The 25301-nt window shown below is 41.0% G+C and overlaps 1 protein-coding gene across 5 annotated transcripts in view; it reads right to left on the reverse strand.

Annotated features, from left to right (window-relative positions):
• EPHA4 (EPH receptor A4) overlaps window positions 1–25301 on the reverse strand; it is a 153036-nt gene that overhangs the window by 125232 nt on the left and 2503 nt on the right. For all 5 annotated transcript variants that reach the window (XM_019838727.2, XM_019838728.2, XR_006583561.1 and 2 more), the window contains exons 2-3: window positions 24506–24573; window positions 19351–20014 (exon numbers count right to left, since the gene is read on the reverse strand). In XM_019838727.2, coding sequence (XP_019694286.1) covers window positions 19351–20014; window positions 24506–24573 — 732 coding nt within the window. The remainder of the gene's footprint in view (window positions 1–19350; window positions 20015–24505; window positions 24574–25301) is intronic.

Consider the following 25301-nt stretch of genomic DNA (forward strand, 5'->3'; position numbering starts at 1 on the left):
ACATTAAACGGTAACTGCCAACAGCTGTGACAGGTAGACAAAGAATCCCGCATTTGCTTAAAACAAGCAGAAGTAATTGATTTTTAGCATGAAAAGAAAGGCTTTGTAGGCAAAAAAAAAAAAAAAAAAAAGTTTTCTCACAGGCAAGTGGAATAAGTAAAGCTATCTCCACTTCCGATAATGAGTTTTGCTTGGAAATTAACATATAATGTCCCTAGAGGTGCCCCATTCCTCATTGTTTGTTTCAAGCTCAGGTAAGCAGCATCTCACATCTGAGCCTTTTTCACGAGGTGTCAAAACCCTCAAAACTGCACAGTGTTTCAAACCAACGATTATGAGAAAATAATTCAGGCTCGATTTTGAGATTTTGCTGAGATGATATTCAGGGCGATAGTATCCAAAAGCACCAAACAGAAAGCAACACATGTCCCACTCAAGTAGGCGGCTGGCTGAAGAAACTGTCCTATGTCCAAGCAAGAGAAAACTCTTCTTTCTTGATCTGGAAGGATGTACTGGTCATGCTACATGATCAATAAATATTAGTGTGTGTATATGTTGTAGATATCAAAAAAAAAGTCTGAAAGCATGGGAACTAAAATGCTAAAAGCATGATTCTCATTATGTGGCGACATTATAGACGATGTTGCCAGTCTTTTTTTTTTTTTTTTTACTTGCTTATGTTACTGCTTTTTTACAACTTGTGGATTTCTTGCGATTTTTTTTCCCGAATTTGATAACCTGTGATTCATCAGTTCCCTTGAACATGGCTTAAAACCATATTTAGACACCCCAGTAAGTGGTGTTTTCTATGCTATACCTGGCAGCTATGCACATAATAAAGCCAGCACACAATTCATGAGAAAGCTATGTCAGAGTCTGGTGAAGTGCCAATGAGCTAAAATTTTAAAAATTACTATATTCTTTAACCAAAGACATAATACATGTATAATAAACGTTAACACATACTATATATGGATCATATGAATTACACTGCAAAATTCAAAGTAATAGTATTTCCATTTCATGGATGAGGAATACGAGGGCTTGGAGAGATTACTTGATTTGTAACCATAGAACCCTGGTCACTAGGTCCCTAGTTCTAGGCCACCAAGCTGCATTGTTTTCCGGAGAAATCCACATAGGCATAGATGGATATATAAAATAAACTCTGAGACAAGGTGACAGAAACATTGTAACAGACTGCCACATGGTCACATGTGTTTTACAGAACAGGACAGAGACATGTTTCATCTCCTGTGATGGAATGAAAAGTGTCCTCTAAGGATTCATATGGGGAAGCCCGAACCCCTAGTGTGACTATATTTGGAGACAGGTCCTTTAGGGAGATAATTAAGGTTAAATGAGGTCATAAGGGCGAGGCCCTAATCCCACAGGACTGGTATCCTTTAAGAGAATCTCTTGCCCAACACACACACACACACACACACACACACACACACACAGGCCATGTGAGGACACAAAGAAAAGGCGACTGTCTACAGCCAGGAAGAGAATCAACCCTGACGGTACCTTCATCTTGGACTTCTGGCCTCTAGCACTGTAAGAAAATCCATTTCTGTTGTTTAAGCCTCCTTGTTGATGGTATTCTCTCACGGCAACCCAAGCAGCCTAAGGTATTTCCCAAAGGGTATGAAACAAAAGCCTCCGAAAAGCTGTTTTTCTACAAAGTCAAATTCAGATTTGAAAAGCAAAGAAAAATGTGATTGTCCTCCTTTCTTGAACCAACACTTTCATCCATTCATCCCTTCACGAGTATAAACTAAGCCTTCATCCTGCCACACCAAACCACCCTCCCTTAAAAATTACCACATCCTTGGGGCGCCTGGGTGGCTCAGTTGGTTAAGCGTCTGACTCTTGAGTTTGGCTCAGGGCATGATCTCACCATCTCACTCACGGTCGTGAGTTCCAGCCCCACGTTGGGCTCTGAGCCGGCAGTGCGGGGCCTGCTTGGGATTCTCTGTCTTCCTCTCTATCTGCCCCTCCCCCTCTTATGCCTTCGTTCTCTCTTTTTCAAAATAAAGAACTAAACTTAAAAAAATCTTTAAAACCATGACCACATCCATGAGTGGGTTTCATGCCATATGCATTTTTGCCTGCCATTGCCTGGTCCCAGTAGATGCTTAAGAAATGTTTGCAGTTGAAATCCTCTGCTGTTCAATACTCTGTTTAATTTTCCAAAAACATTCCTTCACACCTCATCTGCAATGATATTCAGCCTTCCCTCCTCCAGGACCTCACCGGGCTTTTTTCACTTATCAAAGATTATAAACAGTTTTACAAAGCCGCCTGCTCCCTCAGACTGTGAACTCTTTCGTGAAGGAAGCAGTGCGTAGAAAGCATGGAGGGTTCAGTATGTCCTGATGTGGACAGAGAGAGGAATAGTATATCCAAGGAGGCCAACTTTATATGGGGGGAAACAGTTTGCTGAAACCCCAATGAATGCAATCCAGGACGAAGTTTGATCTTTTCTCGAAACGGAGGAGTAGCTTTGGTGGCTCACGCCTTTTCTGAGTTTTATACTCCCTTTAGTGGGACAAAAAGGCAGGACTCTACAATGTCAGACTTCAGGAGCCTGTCCTTATTCATCTATTATATACTTTATTAATTTGAGCCTCAGTTTCTTCATCTGTAAAATGAGAAGCATGATCTAAAAACGAGATTCCTAAGGTCTTTACAGCTTGAACATTCCCCACTCTTTTTTTTTTTAATGTTTATTTAATTATCTGAGGGGAGGTGGGTGAGGGGCAGAAAGAGAGGGAGAGAAAGAATCCCAAGCAGGCTCCGCGCTGCCCCCAAGGTGGGGCTGGATCTCACAAACCGCAAGATCATGCCCTGAGCCGAAATCAAGAGTCAGACGCTTAACCAACTGAGCCACCCAGGAGCCCCGAACGTTCTCCACTCTTAGGAAGACAGATGTCCCACCTCATTGAGCAACTGTATGGAACATGGTTTCCCTTTGTCTCTCTCAGCAAGACTCCAACCTAGTGCATCGTGCCATCAGGATAAGAAGGGAGGACCACGAGCCATCCAAGATGTTTCTGTTGCTTAAAGGACTATAAAGAAAGCTTTTGGATGAGCAACTGCTCAGCCTGGGCAAACACATTACGTTTTCTACGTGTGATGTTGGTGCAGAGAAAACTAGTATGTTAAAGTAATCGCCATGCTAAAGTAATGACCTCCTTTATTAATTAGGACTGCATTGCAAGCAAGAGAACACCTGATTCTAAATGGCTTAATCTAAAAAAAGAAAGAGAGAGAGAGAGAAAGAGAGAGAGAGAGAAAGAGAGAAAGAAACAAAGAAAGAAAGGGAAAAAGAAACAAGATTTTTTGTGAGTTACATAACAATTCAGGATGTAACTGCTTTTAGGTGCTGAAAGGTGAGCCATTTCCACTGAAAGCACAAGGTAGCAGCACAGTAGGGGGTCAGTGGATGTTGCAGGGGCTAAAGGAATTGACAAATTCCTCCTCCCCCAGGAGTCCCCCTTACCCCCCGCTCATTTTCTGTGGTTTCAGTTACCCATAGTCAACCACAGTCCAGAAGCCGACGATTTCCCTTCTGTCACAAGAAGGTCAGTAGCAGCCTAACGCTGCATCACTGTGCCTACAATCACTCGCCTCATTTCATCTCATTGTGTAGGCATTGATCATCTCACACCATCACTCGATGAAGGCTGAGTACAGTGCATTAAGATTTTTGAGAGACCGACCACATTCCCCCAACCTTCATTACGGGATATTGTTATAATTGTTCTGTTTTATTATTAGTTATGTTGTTAATCTCTTGCCGAGTCTAATTTATAAAGTAAACTTTATCATAGGTAGGTGTGTATAGGGGGAAAAAGAGCATAGTATATATAGGGTTTGGTACTATTTGCTGTTTCAGGCATCCACTGGGGGTCTTGGAATGTGTCCAAGATAAGGGATGTTGTGGGGGGGGGGAACCACTATACCACCATTTCAATTGTTTCCCCATCTTTTTTTCCTCTTTCCCCTTTCTTATGGAAAGGTATTGCCTCCTGCATGGTTTCATTCCCATTTTTTTCCTGCACACATTCGCAAGTAAACACTCTACCTGCATGCACATGCCCAACATCTATATAATTAAAAGTTCACCCTCCTTTTCAGGTTGATTTTCCTTGTAAATCTCCCTGGATTTATTATACCCCATTTCAGAAATCAAAAAGCTCTCGTTTCATGGGCTGTGCTCCTGTTAGGATGAGATGATGCTCTGTCTTGTGTAAACTTGGGTCTATACTTATAACTCTCCTCTCTGCTGTGATACAGAGTCAAAATAAGAATAATTTGCTCAGTAACACACTCTGTGGCAAGGTCTTCAGCCTTAATAATTGCAAAGTCACAATTTGCTCTTTGTAGGGCCATTCGAATAACACAAAGGCCACCCATTGGCAGATGAATGTTTGACAAATCTTGGGAGTCAACACAGGGCACTGTTTACATAAGTCTGTAACCCAGGCATTTTAAATATTCTTCTTACCTTGTTAGAATAGAAGCTGATCCCATACTGTTAACTTGGGGATAGTTTCCCTTCTTTCTAACAGTCCTTACGTAGGGAAAGTATGGTGGAGAGTTGGCAAGTGTGGGGGCTACAGCCAGTCTGTCTGATTTCAAACCGGCTTGGGTAGTCTACATGACCTCAGGCACCTTCCCGTGCCTCAGCTTTCCCAGCTGTAAAATGGGCATAATAACAATAACAAATAGCCTTTTAAGGCTGTTCTGGGACTTCATAAATTAAACCTAGTAAAGCACTTGGTTGCTGGTCATTGCTATGGATGCTTTTATAAAGTGTTAGTGATTTCTTCCAAAAGACATTCCCCATCTCTTTTAGTTGGTGCCTACTGGGAAAATGTTAGAGTGATTTTAAGACCTTACGGTGTTCAGTTAAACTGAAGAAAAATTAGAGAGGTTGATAGCAGGTATTCTTTGAAAAGCTTTTCCATCTTTCCGCTACGAGATCCTAGACCCAGGTTACTTACCCTAAAGGAAATATTTAAAGCAGGGTGGGTACCAAATGTCCCAACGCCTTAGAATCTTAGATCTTCTAGTCTGGCCCAGAAGTTTCCAATTGAGATTAGTATGCATGCTCAGGGTATTTGGGAATATGAGGGGAGGTTTGGGCCTGTCACAGTGACAGAAGACATCACAGGCATTTCGTGCCTGGGGACGACTCAGGATACTAAATGCTGTGTAACATGCTTGCCCAGTGGGCACAGGACAGACCCGCAACGCTGGATGGAGTACTCAAGGAAGAAACTGTCCTGCCCAGAAGGACAACGGTGTCCCTTCTGAGAAACACAGGGTCTCTAGTCTCTAACTTGTTAGATGCCTTGGGGGTCATCAAGCCAGTGCGAACACGTCCGAAGACATGGAGCTCATCGCCTCCAAAGGCATCGTACGCCACTCTTGCCTAGTTCAAAATACTAGATAGTTCTTCCTTCTAGAGAGGCAACATCTGTCCTCTGGCCTTCGTCCTACAAAATAATCTGTCGGCTTGGTTAAATGAAAAATGAAACTTGGCCTTCCTCAAAACCGATATAAGATATTTACAAATTATTATGTCAGAGTTGTGGCTCCGAGGGACACCAGATGTTCCTGTAACAGTGGGTCTGTCATGTCACGTTCTGTCTTTCTCTCTCAATAAAAAAGGGGAGCAAAGTAGCACAGCTCAGAGGGGCCACATCCACATTGACCCGCAGTGAAAGGCAGCTTTCCCCGATGGGATATTAAATATTTTCTCAGCTAGATTCTCCTTAACAGCCAGGCTCCTGATTAATGAGCGGCTCAATCATGCCACCGCACTAACTCCAGGTTTCACGATCCCATTCTCTTCACCTTATGCATTTAAGATCCGCACAAGTAACACCAAAGCTCAATAATGAAATTAGGGATGAGAGCAACGTGACGTCTTCGCTTTCTTCCTAAAGTCGTGGAGGCTGGGAAAGGCCTGAATCAAAGTCAAAGAGGATGTCTATTCTGTTAGGGTTGAAAAGCCATCCATGTGATTTGAAAGACAATCGAACAAAGTCCCAGAGCCAGCTTCCTTTCTGGGGTTGTTGCACTTTTTATTGAACTCTAGCAAATATACAGAAAAGTGCCCAAATCCTAACAGCACAGTCGAGAGCCAGCTTTAATGGTGAAAGCTTTCAAACTCGCCGAGAAAAGCTAACTCTCACACACATTAACTTTCTGCGATGCCAATAAAAAATGGAAAACTATCAAAATTAACTTTATGAATCCACTATAATACCAAAACCTGCTAAGAATAAAATAAGAGAGAGGGGCGCCTGGGCGGCTCAGTCAGTTTAAGCATCTGACTCTTGGTTTCAGCTCAAGTCATGATTTCACAGTTCGCAAGTTCGAGCCCTGAGTCTGGCTCCACGCTAACAATGTGGAACCTGTTTGGGATTCTCCCTCTCCCCTCTCTCTGCCCCTCCCCTGCTTGTGCTTTCTCTCTCTCAAAATAAATAAATTAAACTTAAAAAAAAAATAACAATGAAAAAGAATAAGATGAGAGAGAGAAAGAATGACATACAGTTGGAAAGAGAGAGAAACAAGGAGAGAGAATATATAGGCTAATAGCAGTTGGATATTTCCTAAAGATTCAAGATAAACTTATAATAAAACTTTCCACATTTTATTGACCACTGAATAGATACCATCTCCCAAGTGAAACTTATGTACATTGTCCCACACGTTATGCATATTATTTAATCCTAAGTATACCCATGGGGTAGGTATCATCATCCCCATACAACAGAGAAGAAAACGGAAGCTAGAGTAACTAGCCCATAGTCACAATGTAAGTGAAAAAGCTGAGATTAATTTTTTTTAATGTTTATTTATTTTTGAGACAGAGAGGGACAGAGCATGAGCAGGGGAGGGGCAGAGAAAGAGGGAGACACAGAATCTAAAGCAGGCTCCAGGCTCCAGGCTCCGAGCCATCAGCATAGAGCCTGAGGCGGGGCTCGAACTCAGAGACGGCGAGATCATGACATGAGCCAAAGTTGGACGCTCAACCGACTGAGCCACCCAGGCGCCCCCAAAAAAAGCTGAGATTAAAATTAAATTCTTATTCCAAAGCTTTGGCTCTTATCCACCATTTTCAATTAAAAAATGGAATTCAAAAAGCTTTTTATCAAAATTTACTGCCACCTAATAGGTTTTTCCCCCCACAAATGCAAAGAGTATTTATGGACCATTTTCAGAAAAGCTGAATATATTTAATCTTATAAACACAACAAGTCAAAAAAGCCACATAACTAAAAGTGATACTTGAAGTAATTTAACCACATTTAAAATTCCTTCTTTTTAAGAAGTGTTTCGATATTGGGAATAGGATATTCAGAAAAAAAATATCCCATAGCATTCGTAAATGATGCTCACTGAAATTGGGCATAAAATAAAGACAGCCACAACTGATACTATCATTTATTACTGGCCTGAAAATTCTGACCGATGTCGTAAGATACAAGTCAGAAAAAAGGGGTTTTATGTTTAGAAAGAAAGAAAAACTATATAATTTCACGCAGTCAAAACTATCAGTTCTCTAGAAAACTCTAGAGAATTAACTGAAAACCTATTAGTATTCACAAGACAGTTCAATAAAAAGATTGGATGGAAGATAAACATACAAAAATCAATAGCTTTCCTGTAGATCAGTGATAACCAGCAAGAAGACCTAATGGAAAATATTGGAAAAACTCAATAGGTTTGTGTTTTTCAGTCATTATCCGTAGCAGAAGTCAACAACCCTTTCCTCAGGGAGGGCTTCCTTTTGAGGATACCTATTTTTTAAAGTTGCAAAAGAAACGACTTTATGTCTCCCTAGGAGAAGAAAAAGAAAAGATCTAACAATGAACTTAAAAAAAAAAACCAAAAAAACAGAACCAAAACAATTCCAGAACAACCGCTGAAATCTGAAATCGCAGTGCAAGATTCTTACCGTATCAAGTACCCATTTACACACTACTGACATAGTCATAGCTACAATGTTTTGTGAATGAGAGTCCCAGAGTCCGTCATAAAGATTAGGAAAAATTATGTACTTGGTTTATTTTAGCTAAGTAGCCCTTTTCGCCCTGTGGAGAACTTCCAGAATGTAAGACCGTTTGCGACTCTCTGGCGGCGTGTTTCCAACCTTTTTTTTTTTTTTTAATGCTTCTTTTCATTCATGCAAAGATAACGTTCTCATTTTCCCATCAACATGAGTTCCTTTCACATAAAACCACACTTTTATATTGGTTTACTGGAGTCTTGCATCACCATTAATTTAAAACCCTAGGATACAGAACTGCTGAATTACTGCGTTGTAAATCTGAAACTAATAAAACACCGTATGTTAAAATAAATAAATAAACAAATAAAATAACATACAAATGAAAAACAAAGACAAAAAGTCTAGGATACAGACCGGGAGTTCCGAAAGACAACTTTTCAAATGGAAACTTGAACGTTCAAGTATTACTTTAGGCTGTACTTCTCTGTTGGCACCTCCTTAGAAAACAGAGTAATGACATCTCGATTTCTCCCATTAGTTAATTAGCCACCTTTGCATCTTAAGTACTGGAAGCATTCTGCTGTTAATTACCTACCAGTCCACTCTCAAAAATCAGTCGCTTTTTTTTTTTTTGTATGCATAGATTTGCACAACCCTTAAAAAAAGAAAACAAATCTATATCAATGGCTCCTCTACACGCAGGCTACATGTTACAAAAGGCAGTGCTCTAACGGTTGGCCAAAGGTGAGTCCGGTCAACTAGTGCCCTTACTTCTCTTTCATTTCTCCCAACACTTCTCTTCTAATTACATGAACTGCTACAGCTTTCCTGAAGCTGTCAATTCCTCCCGCATCCGTTTTCAAATGACCAGCGAAGAATCAGTCTGGGCACTAGATCAAGCTGTCAATGTTCCCAACTCAGCAATGAACGATCCTCTTGAAATCTCCCCCTGGCATATCTGTCAAGGGCCTCCCAGGGTTCTTCAAAACTCTTCCCCCTTGGAGGAGAGTAAGAAGGGTGGAGGAGCCAGAAAGGTATTGATCCATTCTTTTAACATGCTAATTTGCCTGGGGGTTGCTACAGTCATTGCCAAGCTGGACCCTTCAAAAGGAAACAGTTTTCTCAAAGTGGAGATGTCTTTTTCAGACATTTAGAACTGAAAACAAATGAGCCCAAGCCTCAAGTTCACAGCGCAACATGAAGGAGGCTGGCCGATTAGAAATGGGATAGGTCAGGGGCGCCTGGGTGGCTCAGTCCGTTGAGCGTCTGACTGCCGCTCAGGTCATGATCTCGAGGTCTGTGAGTTCGAGCCCCGCGTCGGGCTCTGTGCTGACAGCTCAGAGCTTCGAGCCTGCTTCGGGTTCTGTCTGTGTCTCCCCTCTTTCTCTGCCCCTCCCCCGCTCATGCTCTGTCTCCCTCTGTCAAAAATAAGTAAACATTAAAAAAAAAAAAAAGAAATGGGATAGGTCATATATGGAAAGGTGGTCTAAAACTCATTGATGGTAACAAAAAGTTTGGAAGTTTAAAAACAGATTTTAAACTTCTAAAGCCTGTGTGTGCATCACAACCAGTTAAGAAGTAGTCTATCGTATAGCCCGCACGAATCCTTGGCAGAAAAAGAAATAGGACTTTTATCATTAAACTGATGTAAAACATTAATAACATTATATTGGTGAATGCTTGGGCGTCCCCATACATGATAAAAATGGAAAATAAAATTGATCGTTCATTTAATTACACCTCTAACCGGTGACACCCCATTAGGGCCAGACAAGAAAAAGGCGGAGGGAATAATAGCACCATTATTAAAGTATCTTTGGCTGCAGTCTTTGTTATCGGTTTATTATTTCATCAATGAAACATGCAGTGCAGATAAGACGACAAGACACGACCGCAAAGTGTTACCATATTAAGTTTGTGAAATGGATTCATTGAACGCGATGATTTGCTCATAGTTTCCAGGTCAGGTATTTCTGGGATACATTGTTGAGTTGTGAATGGTTATCAATGGAAAATGCCACATAAAAGAGGCGGCGGTGCTCCTGATGAAGGATCCGCTGTGGAAATCGATAGCTGGGAAACTTGGCGTCTTAAATCTGGGAAGTTCTTAAGGACAAAAGCCCATGAGAAAAGCATTCCTCACTGAGCTGTGTCTTAACTGATCATGAGGTTGGCCCATATTTACCTGCCATGGTATTATGGGAGGAAATCAGTATTCTGTTAACCTCTGACCCCTGGGATCTGAAGCAGACAAAGGACCAATCTGGAGCCCTGGGAGCACACAGCCAAATGTCAAACAGCAGGGAAGCGATTGTTACGGAAACATTTGGCGTGGGCACAGCCAGCTTCATTGGGGCAAACCGCTATTCACAAAAACAAGCCGTGAAGAGATAACGCCATAAAATATGAACAAAATGGAACCTTTTCTGTCTTGCTTCTAAATTGTTAGCTTTATGGGACATCATGCTGAACAGTATGAAAAAAATCCAATTTGCTTTGAAGCGCATTAGTCTGTCTAACATCCTAATTATTGTTTACATTGCCATTTGCCTTCTATTAAGAATTGAATAATTACCCAGCACTTCATAGTTTAAAAATACAAGCAAACAGGATTATCTGGGTAATTAAGAAACTGTACTTTAGCTTTGTACTGCTGCGGAAAATATCTGTACACGTAGGGGAAATGATAATTATCAATCAACTCACTTCAAATGGTATTTTAAGGATTTTGAGCAATTTGGGATCTGTAACTTATTAAGAAGAGGTTAGTAAGATCACCTTTAAGAAGTGTGGGTCTGTTTAAATCCACCTTAGAAACAAGAGCCAGATAAGCAGCTGAATTTTCTCATCCACTAATGACACCAGAGAACACACGAACTACAGAGCCTTCTGCTGTTCTTTAATCCTAATAATCCATCCCAAATGGACTTTGAACAGCATCATCAAACTTTGTCAGACCATGTGGAGCTCAACCAAAGCTCTTCCATATTTCGATGTTGTTTTAGCTGACCCTGCCTCCACTTAATTGCACTGCGAAGTCTGGCTATGCCCGTTTTCTGCCCTGTGAAATTAGCTCGAACTCACAACTAATCGAACTTCAAAAACATTTCATGCAAAGTCCTCTTCTTCTACTTTATACGATGCATATGATCACAGCCTACGGAAGATAGCGCTGCTTTCAAGCAGGGTGAAGCTCGTTGGGTTATACACGCAGGGTGCTTGCATTGCCCTTCTGGGAGAATAAAGCAAAGGTTAAGTCAGTTTGGAGACACTGGGTGGGATGGGAAGACAGGAATTGGACAGGCGACATTCAACCCCCCGTGAATGCACGTATGAGATACGGAACAGAACACAGTCAACACACCTTGTAAGGAAACTTATCTGGGACAAGTTGAAGATAAAATCAGACATGGGATTTTAATTGCGACTCTCGGTACAAAGCCTGACGGACTCATTCATCTATGTAGAAACAGATGAAAATGCCAACGGTGGTCTGCAGGTTATATGCCTTCGGTGTCTATTTGTTGAAGGAATGAATGGATTCCAGCCCACCAGTGACCTAACGCCTATTTCTGGAACTTCCTGAGATCTGACAATTGCTTTTCAAAGAATTTTATCTTTTTACTTTACAATTTTTTTTTTCCAGCCCTTTGTTGGGACACTTCTAAACATTCCTAGCATAATCTGAATTGTGCACTCAGAAAGAACGGCGAGATTTCAGCTGAAGCTGTCACTACACAGACAAGCTAAAGGCTTCACCAACACTAGGTTACTTTCCAAAGGTCAGAAAAAAAAAAAAGTGAGCAGCAGGAGCCGGGTTGTTTTGCAAGGGGCAAGGGGCCGGGGAGTGAGAAGCAGCCACCCTGGGGGGGGGGGGGGGCGCATAGAAAGAGCCCAGTGCAAACAGTGCACTCTCTGCCCCCGCCCCCAATCTCTGGAAGCATTCAAATCAAAACCGAATTCATTTGCATGGTGTCTAAATCAGTGGGTTCTGCATAAACAGAAGGAGATTTCGGCTGGAGTTTCCAAAGGAAGCCCTCACCGCCTTTGTGAGAGGGGGGAAATGGGTGTGCTGTTTTGCATGAGGGCGCATACAGAAAATGCAAATGAAGACTGGGCAGCCTGGAAAAGCAACCCCGGGCCGACAGCTGACGACCCGCATTCACCCACAAAACCCTCGGCGGCTCCAAAGGGAGTTGTAAGCGGTTCCGACAGGATTGTTTCCCAAGAAGCCGAAACAGACCCTGAATATTCATAAAATGTCCATTTAGTCATGGGACTATTAATTACCCGTCAGATCATGGAACTGGGTGACCTCACCTGCTCTCCTCCCCCCAAAACAGCTCAGAGGTACCAGCTGTAAGGCCCACAATGAGAAAGGTTTTATGCCCCACAGTCTCTCCGGGTCCAGGGGACAGCTGAGGCCTTCATTAATCGTGCCTCCTCACAAGGACAATAAAACTAAAGAGCGCTGAGCCACCTTATTGGACACAGATAAGCAGCTTTAAAGGGCTAAAAGCTACAAATTGCTGTCTAAGTTGATAGAAACATCTAAAGGGTTGAATAAATAAAAGGCCATTCTTCTAAGCTACCTTCATCTCGCAGATTCTGGAAGCTTTCAGAACTTTCCTATTTCCTTTTCAATTTCAACGTGTCTGCAGCAAGGCGGAAGGATGCATTCTACATACCGTCAGGGAAACTAAACGGCTGATCATCTCACGACCCCTCCACACTTCTAAAAATATTGAGGATGCCAAAATGCTCTTGTTTGCATGACTTAAAGCTATCAACAGAAATTGAAATTGAGGGACTTGAAAATTATTTCTTAATCCATTCTAAAAACCGGGGCGCCTGGGTGGCTCAGTCATTTGGGCTTCTGACTTTGGCTCCAGTCATGATCTCCCGGTTGGTAAGTTCGAGCCCCGGTCAGGCTCTGTGCTGAAAGCTCAGAGCCTGGAGCCTGTTTAGGATTCTGTGTTTCCCTCTTTCTCTGCCCCTCCCTCACTTGTGCTCTGCCCCCTCTCTCTCAAGAATAAATAAGCATTACAAAAAAAAAAAGTTAAAGAAAATGGTTTTTAAACCATCTTTACGCAAATTACATGTTAATGAAAAAGTAACTATATTTCCCCAAAACGGAATTACTGATGAGAGTGACACTGTTTTACATTTATTTATTTATTTGTTTGTTTTGCAAATTTCTTTAACGTGGACAGCTGGACTCTCATATTTGCCACTGCATTCAATTCAATATCTATCACATATAGAAAAGCCTCTAGAAAACTCCACTCATGAAAGAAAAAGAGGTAAAGGCAAATGATAGCTCAGTATTAATTAAGAAAGTTTTGACCTTGCAGATCACGAGAAAGGGTCTTGGGGAATCCAGCTAGAACACACTTTGAGAACCACTACCCTGGTACAATGATGGGAGGAACAGAGGATCTAAATCAATGCACGTGAGATGCATCAGTTCATGTCACCTCCTACCCTTGCTTATGTGACATCGCCCCCCCCCCCCCCCACCCCAGCAAAGAGAAACAAAAACAAACCAACTTCTACTCTGGAACCTAAATGAATTGCTTTCAGTGTTGGACAGACACTGGTCAAATGACCCATCCCTTCAACCTATTTGTATCTAACAACAATAAAATTAACAGTAACAGCTTCCCCTGACCAAGTGCTTAATGATTCTAGACTCTGCATGAAACCCTTTTCTCCAAACATGCTTATGGGTGTGTATCGTACATAATAACATACCGCTGCCGCCAATTTGCAAACGTGAACTGGAGGTCAAGTTAGTGTCCGTGATCACACACCTGGTTAAATAGCGCCATTAGAAACTAAACCCAAGTCTCAAACTCCAAAACCAGGTCTTAGCCATTTTATAGTAAGAATTATATTAACCCATGAGCTGCAGAGATTTGTGAATGTTCAGGCATAGAGATGATTCATAAACACGATGAAAAGAGAAGACCCAACTGAAGTAGGAATTATAAACAAGGACCTCATTAATACATTTAGTCACATGCAAAGATTTTGATATAGCATGCTGACCCCATGAAACATTACTCCACCAACTAAGCATTTAATATGAAGCAGGCCACAGTTCCTTGGGTGGAACTAAGGAACTCATTCATTCAATGAACATTTAATGAGATCCCACTATGTTCCATATTCATTACTGGTGTCACTTGTCTGCTTATGCCACAAAAATATTACCAGGAAAAACTCAAATCCCAAATATCTATCAATTAGGGAAAAATTACATATAATGTTGGATGTTCATACTTCAGAATATTAATTATCCATCATGAAGGATGAAGAAAAGTCATATCCTCTAACACGGAGTAATGTCCATGATAAATAGTCAAGCGTCGTAAAAAACAAGATGATAATCAAGGGGATGATTCTATTTCTGTTAATTTTGTAAATACATGAAGATAGATGACATTTGGGCTGCCTGCCAAATTATAAAGAGCGGTCACTCATAAAAAGTTGAAGTGTTTGAGGCATATAGTTCTTTGGTAATGTTAAATTCTTCAATTAAATGACAAAACGAGAAAGCAAACCCAAAACCCCGAGTCGTAAAGTTCAATAAGAAAGTCAAACTTCTCTCAGGACCACCTCTGCTTTACACAGTAGTAACTGAAAAGCCATTTACACAGTCTTTTTTTTTCCAAAGACTCAAGTCTTAACAGAATAACGACGTCTTAATTCATTTTTTGAAAGGTACGAGAAAGCTCGGTGAGACTCAAATAAGTCATCCAATCTGAAATAGCAGATTCAAAAGTCCCTAACTGAGATAATTTCCTCTGCGATGCTCCGGTGAGCCCAAAATAGAGACCACTCCATGAGTTCACACTTACAAAAAAAAGAACCCTGGTCACACGAAGAAGGAAGAGTTAAGAAAAATTATGACAGAAAGGGGACAATAATTAAACCCTGCTCTTTTATCTAAAGAATTGCGTCTTTCAGTGATCACAGCCAGGCTTCAAAGCTGAAGATAAAAGCAGCCATGTGATTCAAGTAATTGATTCTTAAAGACCTGATTCAAAGGTAGAAGATAAATTTCAAAGGTGGAGAGGATATGGAGCAACATTTCTCTGAACTATATTCGTAATGCTTCCTTTCCGCTACTTTTTTCTCCTAAACTCTTTCTACAGCATGGTAAGAAAACAAAGTAATTTCTTCTTCGTTGTCTTTTTTTTTTTTTTTTAACATAACTCCCTCCCACTTTTCAGAGCACAAAGCTGAAATATGTCCGTTATGGCCGTCAAAGCGTTTCTACCTTGTTCTCTCTCAGAAGAGCTTTTAATGATCCCTTTTGCTGATACGAAGGCATCACATTTTCGTAACAGGTAATAGAGGTCCTAGATAGATATATATGAACCCAAACCATCTACGGCAAAACCGTGTATTTCAGCAAGGCTTGATTCCTATGTAGTTTAACTTTGTCACAGTTGTGATTCTTTGACTTTAAGAGTGACTCCAGGGAAAAAAAAAAAAAGACTTTTTTTATTAGTATTATTTTTATATATACTCTCTAAAATATCTCTCATTAATATTTCACAAAGAGTAAATCAGTGACTTTCCTTCCATTTTTCAGCTTTTTAATTAAGCAAAGACTATATTAATAAAGAATGCTCTCTCTTCCTCTGCTTAATGTTTCTGAAGGAATGCAGACAAAGGTATAAAACATCTGGACCATTTCCTCAATGGGGGGTACATGTGGGGCTCTGCGGGGAGGTGGGGGGTGGTCCAAGGTGTATATTTTCTTTTCCTTCTTCCAACAGCCTGAGGAGACCCGGCCACCAGACAAACTAGAACTTACTTGTCCGCTGCGGCCAATCACGAGGCAAGTTCACACCACTGCCTGAGCCAGCCAGGGGTAGGTTCTCCCGGAGGAGGAAGTGTCGTTCTGTCCCCAACTGTCCCCAGCGTCCCTGGAGGACTCCATGAGCATGGACTGCTTGGGGGTAAGAACGCCAAGAGGAAGTGTCGTTCTGTCCCCAAAGTCCCTTGAGGACTCCGGCAGATGACGAGGCTTAGATTCAAACAACAGCACCCCCCGGGCACCGCCCCCCCAGCCATTTTTGTCCAAGGATCCTTTGTCAAACATGTAAGACCTGAATCCGTCTTCACTCTGACCCCCTGGACCCCAGGGAAGATGGATGAGGAAGCGGGTGACCTTTCACCTGCTTTAGTGGGCCTGCAACAGTAGGCCCACTGGAAAGACAATTGGGGAGGAACCTGTTGCCAGAGTTCTGAAGACTGCCAGTTCCCCCTTTATATCCCTCCTAAAGCTCTCTTTGCAACCCTGGTCTTTCTTGTCCCGCCCCCAAATCGCTTTCCTCTCACTCAAAGGACAGCTCTCTTTCCTGCAGGGGAGAGATCAAATGACACCCTCCAGATATCATTTTCAACATGAAGTGTGAAAATAGACATTATTGTTGGTGAAGGCAAGGGCCCTGCTTCCTTCCTATCTTTAGCCTTGACGTCCCCGAGTGGCCGGGAGATTGAGTTTCTCTTTTACTTTTCCAACTCAGTACCCTTAAACGTCCACAGCTTTGGGAAGAGCAAGTGATCAAAAACTTGCTAGCATTAACATGGGCTTAATGCTTTATGGTCTACAAGGTGACTTTTACTACTCCTACATCACTGTGTCCTCGTCGATGACTACAAGCTAAGTAGAGTTATCGTCAACCCATTTTACAGATGAAGAAACAAAGCTCAGAGGGCTTAAGAAACGGGCTCAAGGTCACACAGTTAAGTGACCACACTGAGACACATTTCTTTGTCTCAGTGCTCTCTCTGCTCTACCTGGATGTGTCCCAGTAATGACGTCAAGGATGGAGACGACTATTTTTATTACTGTTAAGATTTTTACAGGCTTGAGTCATCTTTAAAAAGTTTCACTCAAGTTTGGATCTGAAGAATCTTGCCATTCAAGTTTTTCCTTCCTCCCTAAATGCATCAGCAAGTCCTCCCTGGTAGTATTAAAAACAAACAAACAAACAAACAACGTGCAAGATTTTGGTCAAAAATGTCTTCTTGAAAGAGTTATCGTTTTATGAGCAGCAAAGAAAATACCAGAGTGAGAACAATAAAGATTCAAAAGGAAAAAAAAAAAAAAAAAAAAAGGCCTCAACCTCCCCTTCCATTAAATATCTGGCCTTGTGTTAGGAACAGTTTGCTTAGAAATGGACTGGACCTAAAACACGGAGCCCCACCCTTTCCATGAACCATATGATTAACTGGATTCCCAAGATTATTTCCATAAAGCAAACCACTAAAATGTTCAATTGCCTTTACATTCACTTCCCCCTCCATCTTTTTCTCTTCTTCTTCTAATTTGGGCTGTAAAACTGTCAAGGACTTTCACAGGGTAGCAATGTATGAGTTACTGGGCTCTGTGACAATTGAAAATCAATGATATTAGATACAGAGATGTCCTAATGCCAGAGCAGGAAATGGAAGACAATGGTGTTTTTTTTTTTTTTCTTTTAAATACATATAAGAATCTTGACATGGGAAGACGTGCAAGTCCTGTGTTACAAAAATCGAAGAGGCAGAATAATTTACTCTAGATGTGATGCAGTGTCATTGTCCTGTTCACGTCACTGTTCCTGCTATGATGATTGCAATCTAGGTGCCAATAACAATGCTCTCATATATGTTCTAATACTCCTACCAGAATATACTTCAGGGTTTCAGTTTGGTAGAGCCGATCTAGTAGCTGCTAAGTCAAGAGCCAACACAGTGACCAAGAAATTAATCGTTGTAAACAAACAAACAAACAAACAACTTTAACAACCAACCTAAAAGTTTTCAAGTTTACAAGTTTACCTTTTCACTCTGGGTCAACAGAAAAGGTTTATTGTTTTATTTACGATGGATTTACGACATTCCTTGTTAGCTACTCCTAGAAATAACTAGCAAATCAGGAGTGCCACTTTAAAACAGCATAAAGTATAAAGGAGAAAAATGTATAACCTATGACATCAAATTACCACAAATGCAACTTTCTTGAGGTTATAACTGTTGATTTCCAGTCAGTCAAGTGGATTGTCCCATGGCTAATCCCACCCTGTCATTAAGATGGTTGAAATGCCAGACAAATTGTTTGGCAGTCAGTTATTGCGGGGTCTTTAATCACCAAATCAGATGAACCATGTGGCAATCAGTCTATAGCTCAACAGTCACCCTGAGAACAGATTAATCGGATCCGTTCCATAGTCGGGACCAGAGTTACACTGTTTAGCAGTAACCATAAGATTGGTGGCAGCAGACTATTGATAACCACTAAAAATAAAACATCAAGCAAAAATAACAACGCTAGGCATGACTGAGTTTTTTAAGCCTTAATCCACACACAACTCGAGCAATCCATCTAAATATGAACTTTTTTCATCCCCCTGCTCAGAAACAAAGCCGCTGCAAAGAAAACTCTTTTACAAAAACTCCCCAGGAAGGAGAAATAAGGGAAGGAAGAACTGCATACACTAAACTTCAGGAAAGAAAATCATCTTGGTAATATGATAAGTAGTAATTAACGTGATAGAAAAAAGTCTCAATTTCTTCAAAAACTCAATAACCAAAATGGATCACAATTCACTATGGCTTCCGACCATACAGATCAAATAAGACTCTCATTAGCTCTTTATCACCTCCTCGGGGAAATCAAGAGGTCTTTCATCAAGATTAATGTCACTTGCAGACCCTATCAATGGGTGCTCGGTGGAACAGAGTGTACTTGAAACTCTGTCACTCCATTTTGTCTCCACTCCACTCGTCTACACTGGCCCATGAGACAGGAAAAACTGGACTTTCTTCACACAGCTCGATTTTAATCAGTGGGAGGGAATTGCAAGAATGCGATCCTAATGTCACAGTTAAGTCGTTCCTGTACATACATACGCGACGAGAGATATTTAACCATTGCTGCCATTTTCCCAGGTCTGTAGGCAGCAAAACCATGGTTTGAAAACGTGTCTGCCTGCTTAAAGTAAGGATCAATCGAGTCTGTTTCTTCCACTTGTTCATTTACATTTCAGAGGGCACATCAAGCCAGTTCAGATCTAAGTGCCTGTTAGCAAATGTGTTTGGCCTTCTGCTGATTACACAGCATCATTTATTTTGTCAGTATTAGAAATGTCTTAGCCTTGCCACCTGGAGCTATAGCACTTACTCATTAGACCCCTCTGTCCCACCACATCCCACAGGGGCTGCTAATTACTGGCTTTACTCCATTTAGTCTCATCTCTGATTTAATTACGTGCACTAAGCCCTAATGAAAAGTACAATATGGCTCTCCTCACCTTGGCATTCTCCATTCCACTCTTCATGCCCAGCATTGCATAGGCAGTTGCCAATGGGTACCAGCCACTCACCATCTGCCCCACAGTACATTTTTGGCACATCCTTTTCTTCTGAGTTGTTGACACAGGAGCCTCGAACTTCCACCAGGGAAGACGTATCAGCCCCTGTGATGGTGTCTGGAAATTGGGCCAGGTTGCGAACGGTGAGCGGACACTTCTTATAGAACACGCGGACCGATACCAGGGCAATGCAGGCCCCCACATCCTGAAAAGCCAGGTAAAACCCCTTTTTGCTCAGTGGCCCTACATCCCGGATCTCAGTGTTCAGCTTCATGATTCTGTCACCAATGTCCACTTGGGTGAAGCTCTCGTCGGCCGCAATGGTGTCAATCTTGGCAAACTGGCTCTCTCGGATGAAACGCTCTTTGTCATTGTCCGATTCGTAGTAGTACAGGTTAAACGTCTCCTTGCAAGTCCCCATGACACCCGGAAGACTGTTGCAGTCTCTCAAGGTGAACTTGATCTCAATGTACACCCTCTGAGCCCCTTCTCGGGTGATCCAATCAGTTCGTAGCCAGTTATTCTGACTGGGTTCCATCACATTGCACACTTGGTAGGTTCGGATTGGTGTATTTTTTTCATCCATTATGCTCACTTCCTCCCACTGCAAAGATCCAGAGGAAATGTATCAATTACAAAATGTCATCATACAGTGATTTGTCCATTCCGTTTTACCCTCGCAGGACAGTGATGATTTTTGTTCCAGTGAGGAAGCAAACTCCTGAGCATCAACCCTCACTAATGAAACGTCTTATGGGAGACAAGACAACATTTTATTGGGGAAGTATTTTTTTTTATTTTTTGTTTTCTGGTTTGTGTGTGTGTGTGTGTGTGTGTGTGTGTGTGGTGGTTTCATTCTTTTGCCTAAAATCCAGAGGCATTGGTAGATTTATCGCGTATGAGTTCACTAGCAGCTCCTTGTGGTGGTCTAACAACCTCAAATTCACCTATTACAACAGCTACAATTTCAAGTGGCAACAGTTCAAATTTACTCTTAAATGAAAAACTAGTATGTGTATTGTTTCAACAACTGAGCAGAGACCTGCAAATTAAGAGCAGGAAGAAAGAAGCTTGCCAAAGGAAGACAATTATCAGTTAATTAGTGGTGCTCCTGTCAGAACTTTGCTCTCTAATACCTAAAAAAAAAAATGTCAGTCGATTTTTTTTTTTTTTTTTTTTTTTTTTTTTTTTTTGGCACCGTCCCTATTCTTTAAGGAGGTAAAGAAAATCTCACTCTTCTGGTTTTGGTAATCCTGGGAAGACAGAGAGCAAACTTTATGGTTGGATTTCTCAAATCCACTGTCATTCATAACAATGAGACACCTTTGCACAGCAATGGATTCAATGAATTATGTATATTCTGATTTTCATATACGTATTTCCTATTTTTAAAACACACACCCGTAAGGAAACAAGAACGCACATATGCCTCTTCCAAATATTCTGTGGACATTGAAAATACAATAGTAGGTGGTATCTATGATTGAAAGCCCAAGAAAACTAAAGAAGGCTTTTAGGGTTTTCTTTGCAGTCGACTTCCTCACATAAAGATTCTACTGGTGGGACAGTCTGAACTCACTGTGACTAGAGTAGTAATTTCACTCTTGCCACAGCTTTTAAAAATAATCCTAAGAGCAGCAAGATTGTTTGGGGGCTCCTAGAGGGCTAGCAGGAAGCCTCCAATTCTTCCCTAATATCTACAGTGATGCATTTATATAGATCTGGTATAAATCAGCTTAAGTATCTAACACATGAATATAATTAGAAGAAAAAAAAAGATAGTTTAAAAAAATTCATATTCCATAATAGCTCCACTTAAAGCTCCATTCAATCCAATGAAGTACGTACAACCATAATGTATCTTTTAACGGGTTTTCCATCTGTGCATTGGAAAACTATTAATGGATGGAAATGTTACTCTGTGAAGGGCCACACTGCATAAAATTCTGTATCCCTTTCATCTGCGACCATTATGAAAGTTGGAACTGGGAGGGATAAGTGCCCTGTGGTGATTAAAATTTCTTTTTATCCGCTAAGCAATAAATCACCAGTAATTTACTTATTTGGGGAAATTCGTGTAAATCCAAAAATAGATCTCCACCTTCAAAAAAACCCTACTCAGCATGCTTCTCATCTCAGAACAAAGGGAATATGGAAAAACACATTTATCAATGTAAATGGAAGCACACAGGGATATCTCCATAGAGTTCATACAGGATAGTTTGGGTCTAATGTGAATTTTCCAGCCTGACCTTAATTGTCTAAACACATTGATCAATTCACCAGAACAATGACAAATCTCCGCCTTAGTTTTGTATTTTACAATCAGCATCAGAAACTCAATATACTCCTTTAAAGGACCGCTGCCAAGAAATTAGGTTTTTGCTACAATGTTGCCATCAGGAGCCATTCCTTTCAATTATTCTATGTTCTGCTTAGTTGTTCTTACAGAAAAAAAGAGAACAGGGAGTTGTCTCTGACTATATTTCATATCTGACTCTGTGGTATTGTTAAGTTTTCCCTTCCTTTTTAAAAATAACAATAACAACAAATAAAGGACAACACTTATTGACCAAACCGTGATCCCAAGTTTCCAGCCAAGAAAGATATAAGCCGTTCTCCCTACAGGTAGAAATTTCAGAATAACCAAAAGATACAAATGTGCTTTTATGTTTAGCTAGAAAGAACTTTTTAAAGCCAATCCATCCATGCTTGGTAGATAATCCAATTCATACCTTCATTCTAAGCCTGAAAAAGTCTTCTTAAATTACAAGATCTACAGATTAATGAGACTTTATAATTCGGCACATAATTTCTCAATGGCTACTATATATTTTGGAATGACTAATTCTATTATACATAAACAAAATGTCATTTCCAGCCCCTTGCAATATCTAAAATGTTGCACCCCCAATACTTAAGGAGAGGGGGGAAAAAACAAACAAACAACTACATTCTGCATTCAGAAGTCCACATTAGGTCCATAAAAAGTTCTGGGTTGTACACAATCAGCTATATACGCACAGTATTATTTTAAGAGACTTCAAGACGACCGAAAGAAGTTCTGTGTTTAGAAAAAGTGAGCAGGTGTCCTTTCAGCAGTTGGGGGGTGGGTGCAGGATGTGGGATGTCTACAGCATATTAAGTTGCGGTAAAAGCTTCCAGAAACTAGATAGACCATAGGCTGTACTCAGAAATGTGTCATTCCTTGCTTTTTTTTCCTTTTTTTTTTTTTTTTTTTTTTTTTTTAAATTTTTTTTTTTTTTTTTTCAACGTTTATTTATTTTTGGGACAGAGAGAGACAGAGCATGAATGGGGGAGGGGCAGAGAGAGAGAGGGAGACACAGAATTGGAAACAGGCTCCAGGCTCTGAGCTCCTTGCTTTTAAACAGATCACATGTATATTTAGTGTAGCAAGGCAGGTCCAAAATCATATTCGATGCCTTCTCCCTTCAAACTTGAGAGTGGCCAGTAAGAAAATGAGGCTCATTAAATTTTCCAAGTACTGATGCGTTCGTTCCATCCTCAATTTTGCTAGCAGTTCTAATACAGTCAACCTACAGAGCTAGCCTCCTGGTACAGCATGGGAAAGCCTCCCTGAATCAGTGACCTTTCCAGGGTATAGGATTAACAAGAGGCTGACTCTCACAAGATAAAGCTGTACCTTTCTTCGCATTCAAAGGATGAGGGCAATTGCCTGCAATCAGCAGTGAATACAGCCTGTCTACACTGCCAGAGGCCTGCCAATCACTCTCCCTCCCTTTAAAAAAATGGTTTTGAGGCCCCACTAGAATTTTTCAGCAGAGAGCCAACCAAGTGCAGTCAAGTTCAGGCGGATAAACAGGAAGGCAAGGCGACCTCCGGTTTATTTCATGTGGATTACACGACCTCTTTTGGAAAAAAGACCGCCTAAGAGTCTCCATTTGCCTTACTACTTTCTCGCCTTATTTTTGAAGCCCGCCTTTTACAAGTTTCTGTGAATCTTTACTTTTTTCATCCTTTATTGTTGATTCAATGGACAGGTGGTGTGAGGCACCATACCGGGAGCTGGCCTTAGGGCTTTCGCCTGCTAAACACTCCCTCTCGTTCACCTCCATTGTTTTTAATCAACTGACTCTGTCATAGATTATCAAGCATATAAAAGTAGAATGATCTACTTAATTTTTAAAGGATTTGAGAATTACTTTAAATTTGGCAGAAGCCAGAGTTAACATGCTAAATGGATTTCTCTCCAAAGCTGATGCATTCTGACCTGTTCTGAAGGGCGGAGGGGGAAGATGTGGCCATTGACCTAACCGTGGTCTTAAATCTTCAGGAGGCAGGGGTGGCACATTTGAGAAGAAATGAACAGTGATGAACTCTCTCATACTTTATCTTCTAGCTTCCCCTTTCCCAAAGATTCAAGATTCCAAATATTTAAACTTTCCACATTCAGCACCAACAATTCAAAAGCTTGTTGTTGTTGTTGTTGTTGTTGTTGTTGTTTTGGTTCGTTCATTTGTTTGTTTGTTTGTTTCTGCATATATTGTGCCCCTGGCACAGGTTCATAGGTCTTTCTCTTTGTGCGCAAGGGAGCTGCAGATAGCAAGGTAAGGACCATCCCCATCACCCCCCACCCCCACCCCCGCCCTGTTGCTTACACCTAGAACTAAAGCTGTACCTGCTGCAATCAGAAAATGTTTTCTCCCTGGTCTCTTTACTTATGCATTTTCCTCATCTGGAAACAGAACAATTGCTCTAAAATGAACCCTGTCAGGACTTCACGGCCATCACATTAATAGGCACAAATTCTAATTTGGTCCCTGGATTGTATTTCTTGAGGGTATTTTAGTTTTAAATAGGCATCTAAGTCTATGCCTCCACCAATCTCCTAATTTTGAAACCCCTTTCTGCCCTTTTGGTTTCTACTTCTTCTATGACAGAGCCATCCAAAGGGAGTATAGGATTTCTCCAACAAAGCGTAATTCACTTCATAGGCCATGGTGGAAATCTGACCCCCTCACCACAATCAACAAGAATCAAGCCATTAGGACTCTCAGAAAGTTGCTAATCACTCCTTTTTACCCTTTGGATCAGAGAGCAACTCGGAACTTACCCCTCCTTCCAGAGGGCTCGCTATCCACCCAAGTTCTCCCTGAACAGACCTGGAATCCAATAAGGTAACTGCAAGAAAACAAAGAAAAAAAAAATGGATTAATTTCCAATGGCAAAAAAACCCAATACTACAAAAACCATTTGCCTGAGCGTTTCCATATGTGCTGAGGGTGTGCATATCCAACTCTGATCAAAACCTAAACTTGGTCTCACTTATGTAAATAATCATTACTTACTTGATCTTCTCCCCTCTTTAAATCTGCACGTTCTTATTTATTTAACTTGCTTAGCATTTAAAATTCCATCCCAGGACTGAGTTGATTCATTTTCGAAAAAGGATGAATAGAGAATCTCAAGTACAATTCAAAAAAATAAATATATCTAGGTAGGGCAGTTACACTCCAGAGCAAAACCTGCATTCATCTCGGTGTGGTATCTACTAGAGTTATTTGTTTTTGCAAGTTTCAGATGACCACATAACTCATCATCAAGTGAATTCTAACAGAGAGTACTCAAAGGGTCATGAAAAGGCTCTCTCTATCATTTCTTTTCTCCCTCCCCCACCAAAGAAAGAGGCCCCGGATGTGGTATCGCTCCTTTTTTTTTAAATATGGAAGTTTCAGAGAGGGGTAATGGCAGACCTGTAGAATTAAAATGCAAACACACTGGAATATTCTCTTCCCCGGGTCTTTTGGAGGACAACCAGAGACTTCTCCTCAGCCTAGAAGGACATCACCGGTTTGAATTTTAGGTGAGGGAGTGCTGTCTAACAGGTTTAGTGTCCTTGTGCTGTACCT

The sequence above is a fragment of the Felis catus genome, chromosome C1 (genome assembly GCF_018350175.1).
Source record: "Felis catus isolate Fca126 chromosome C1, F.catus_Fca126_mat1.0, whole genome shotgun sequence".
Classification (NCBI taxonomy): domain Eukaryota; kingdom Metazoa; phylum Chordata; class Mammalia; order Carnivora; family Felidae; genus Felis; species Felis catus.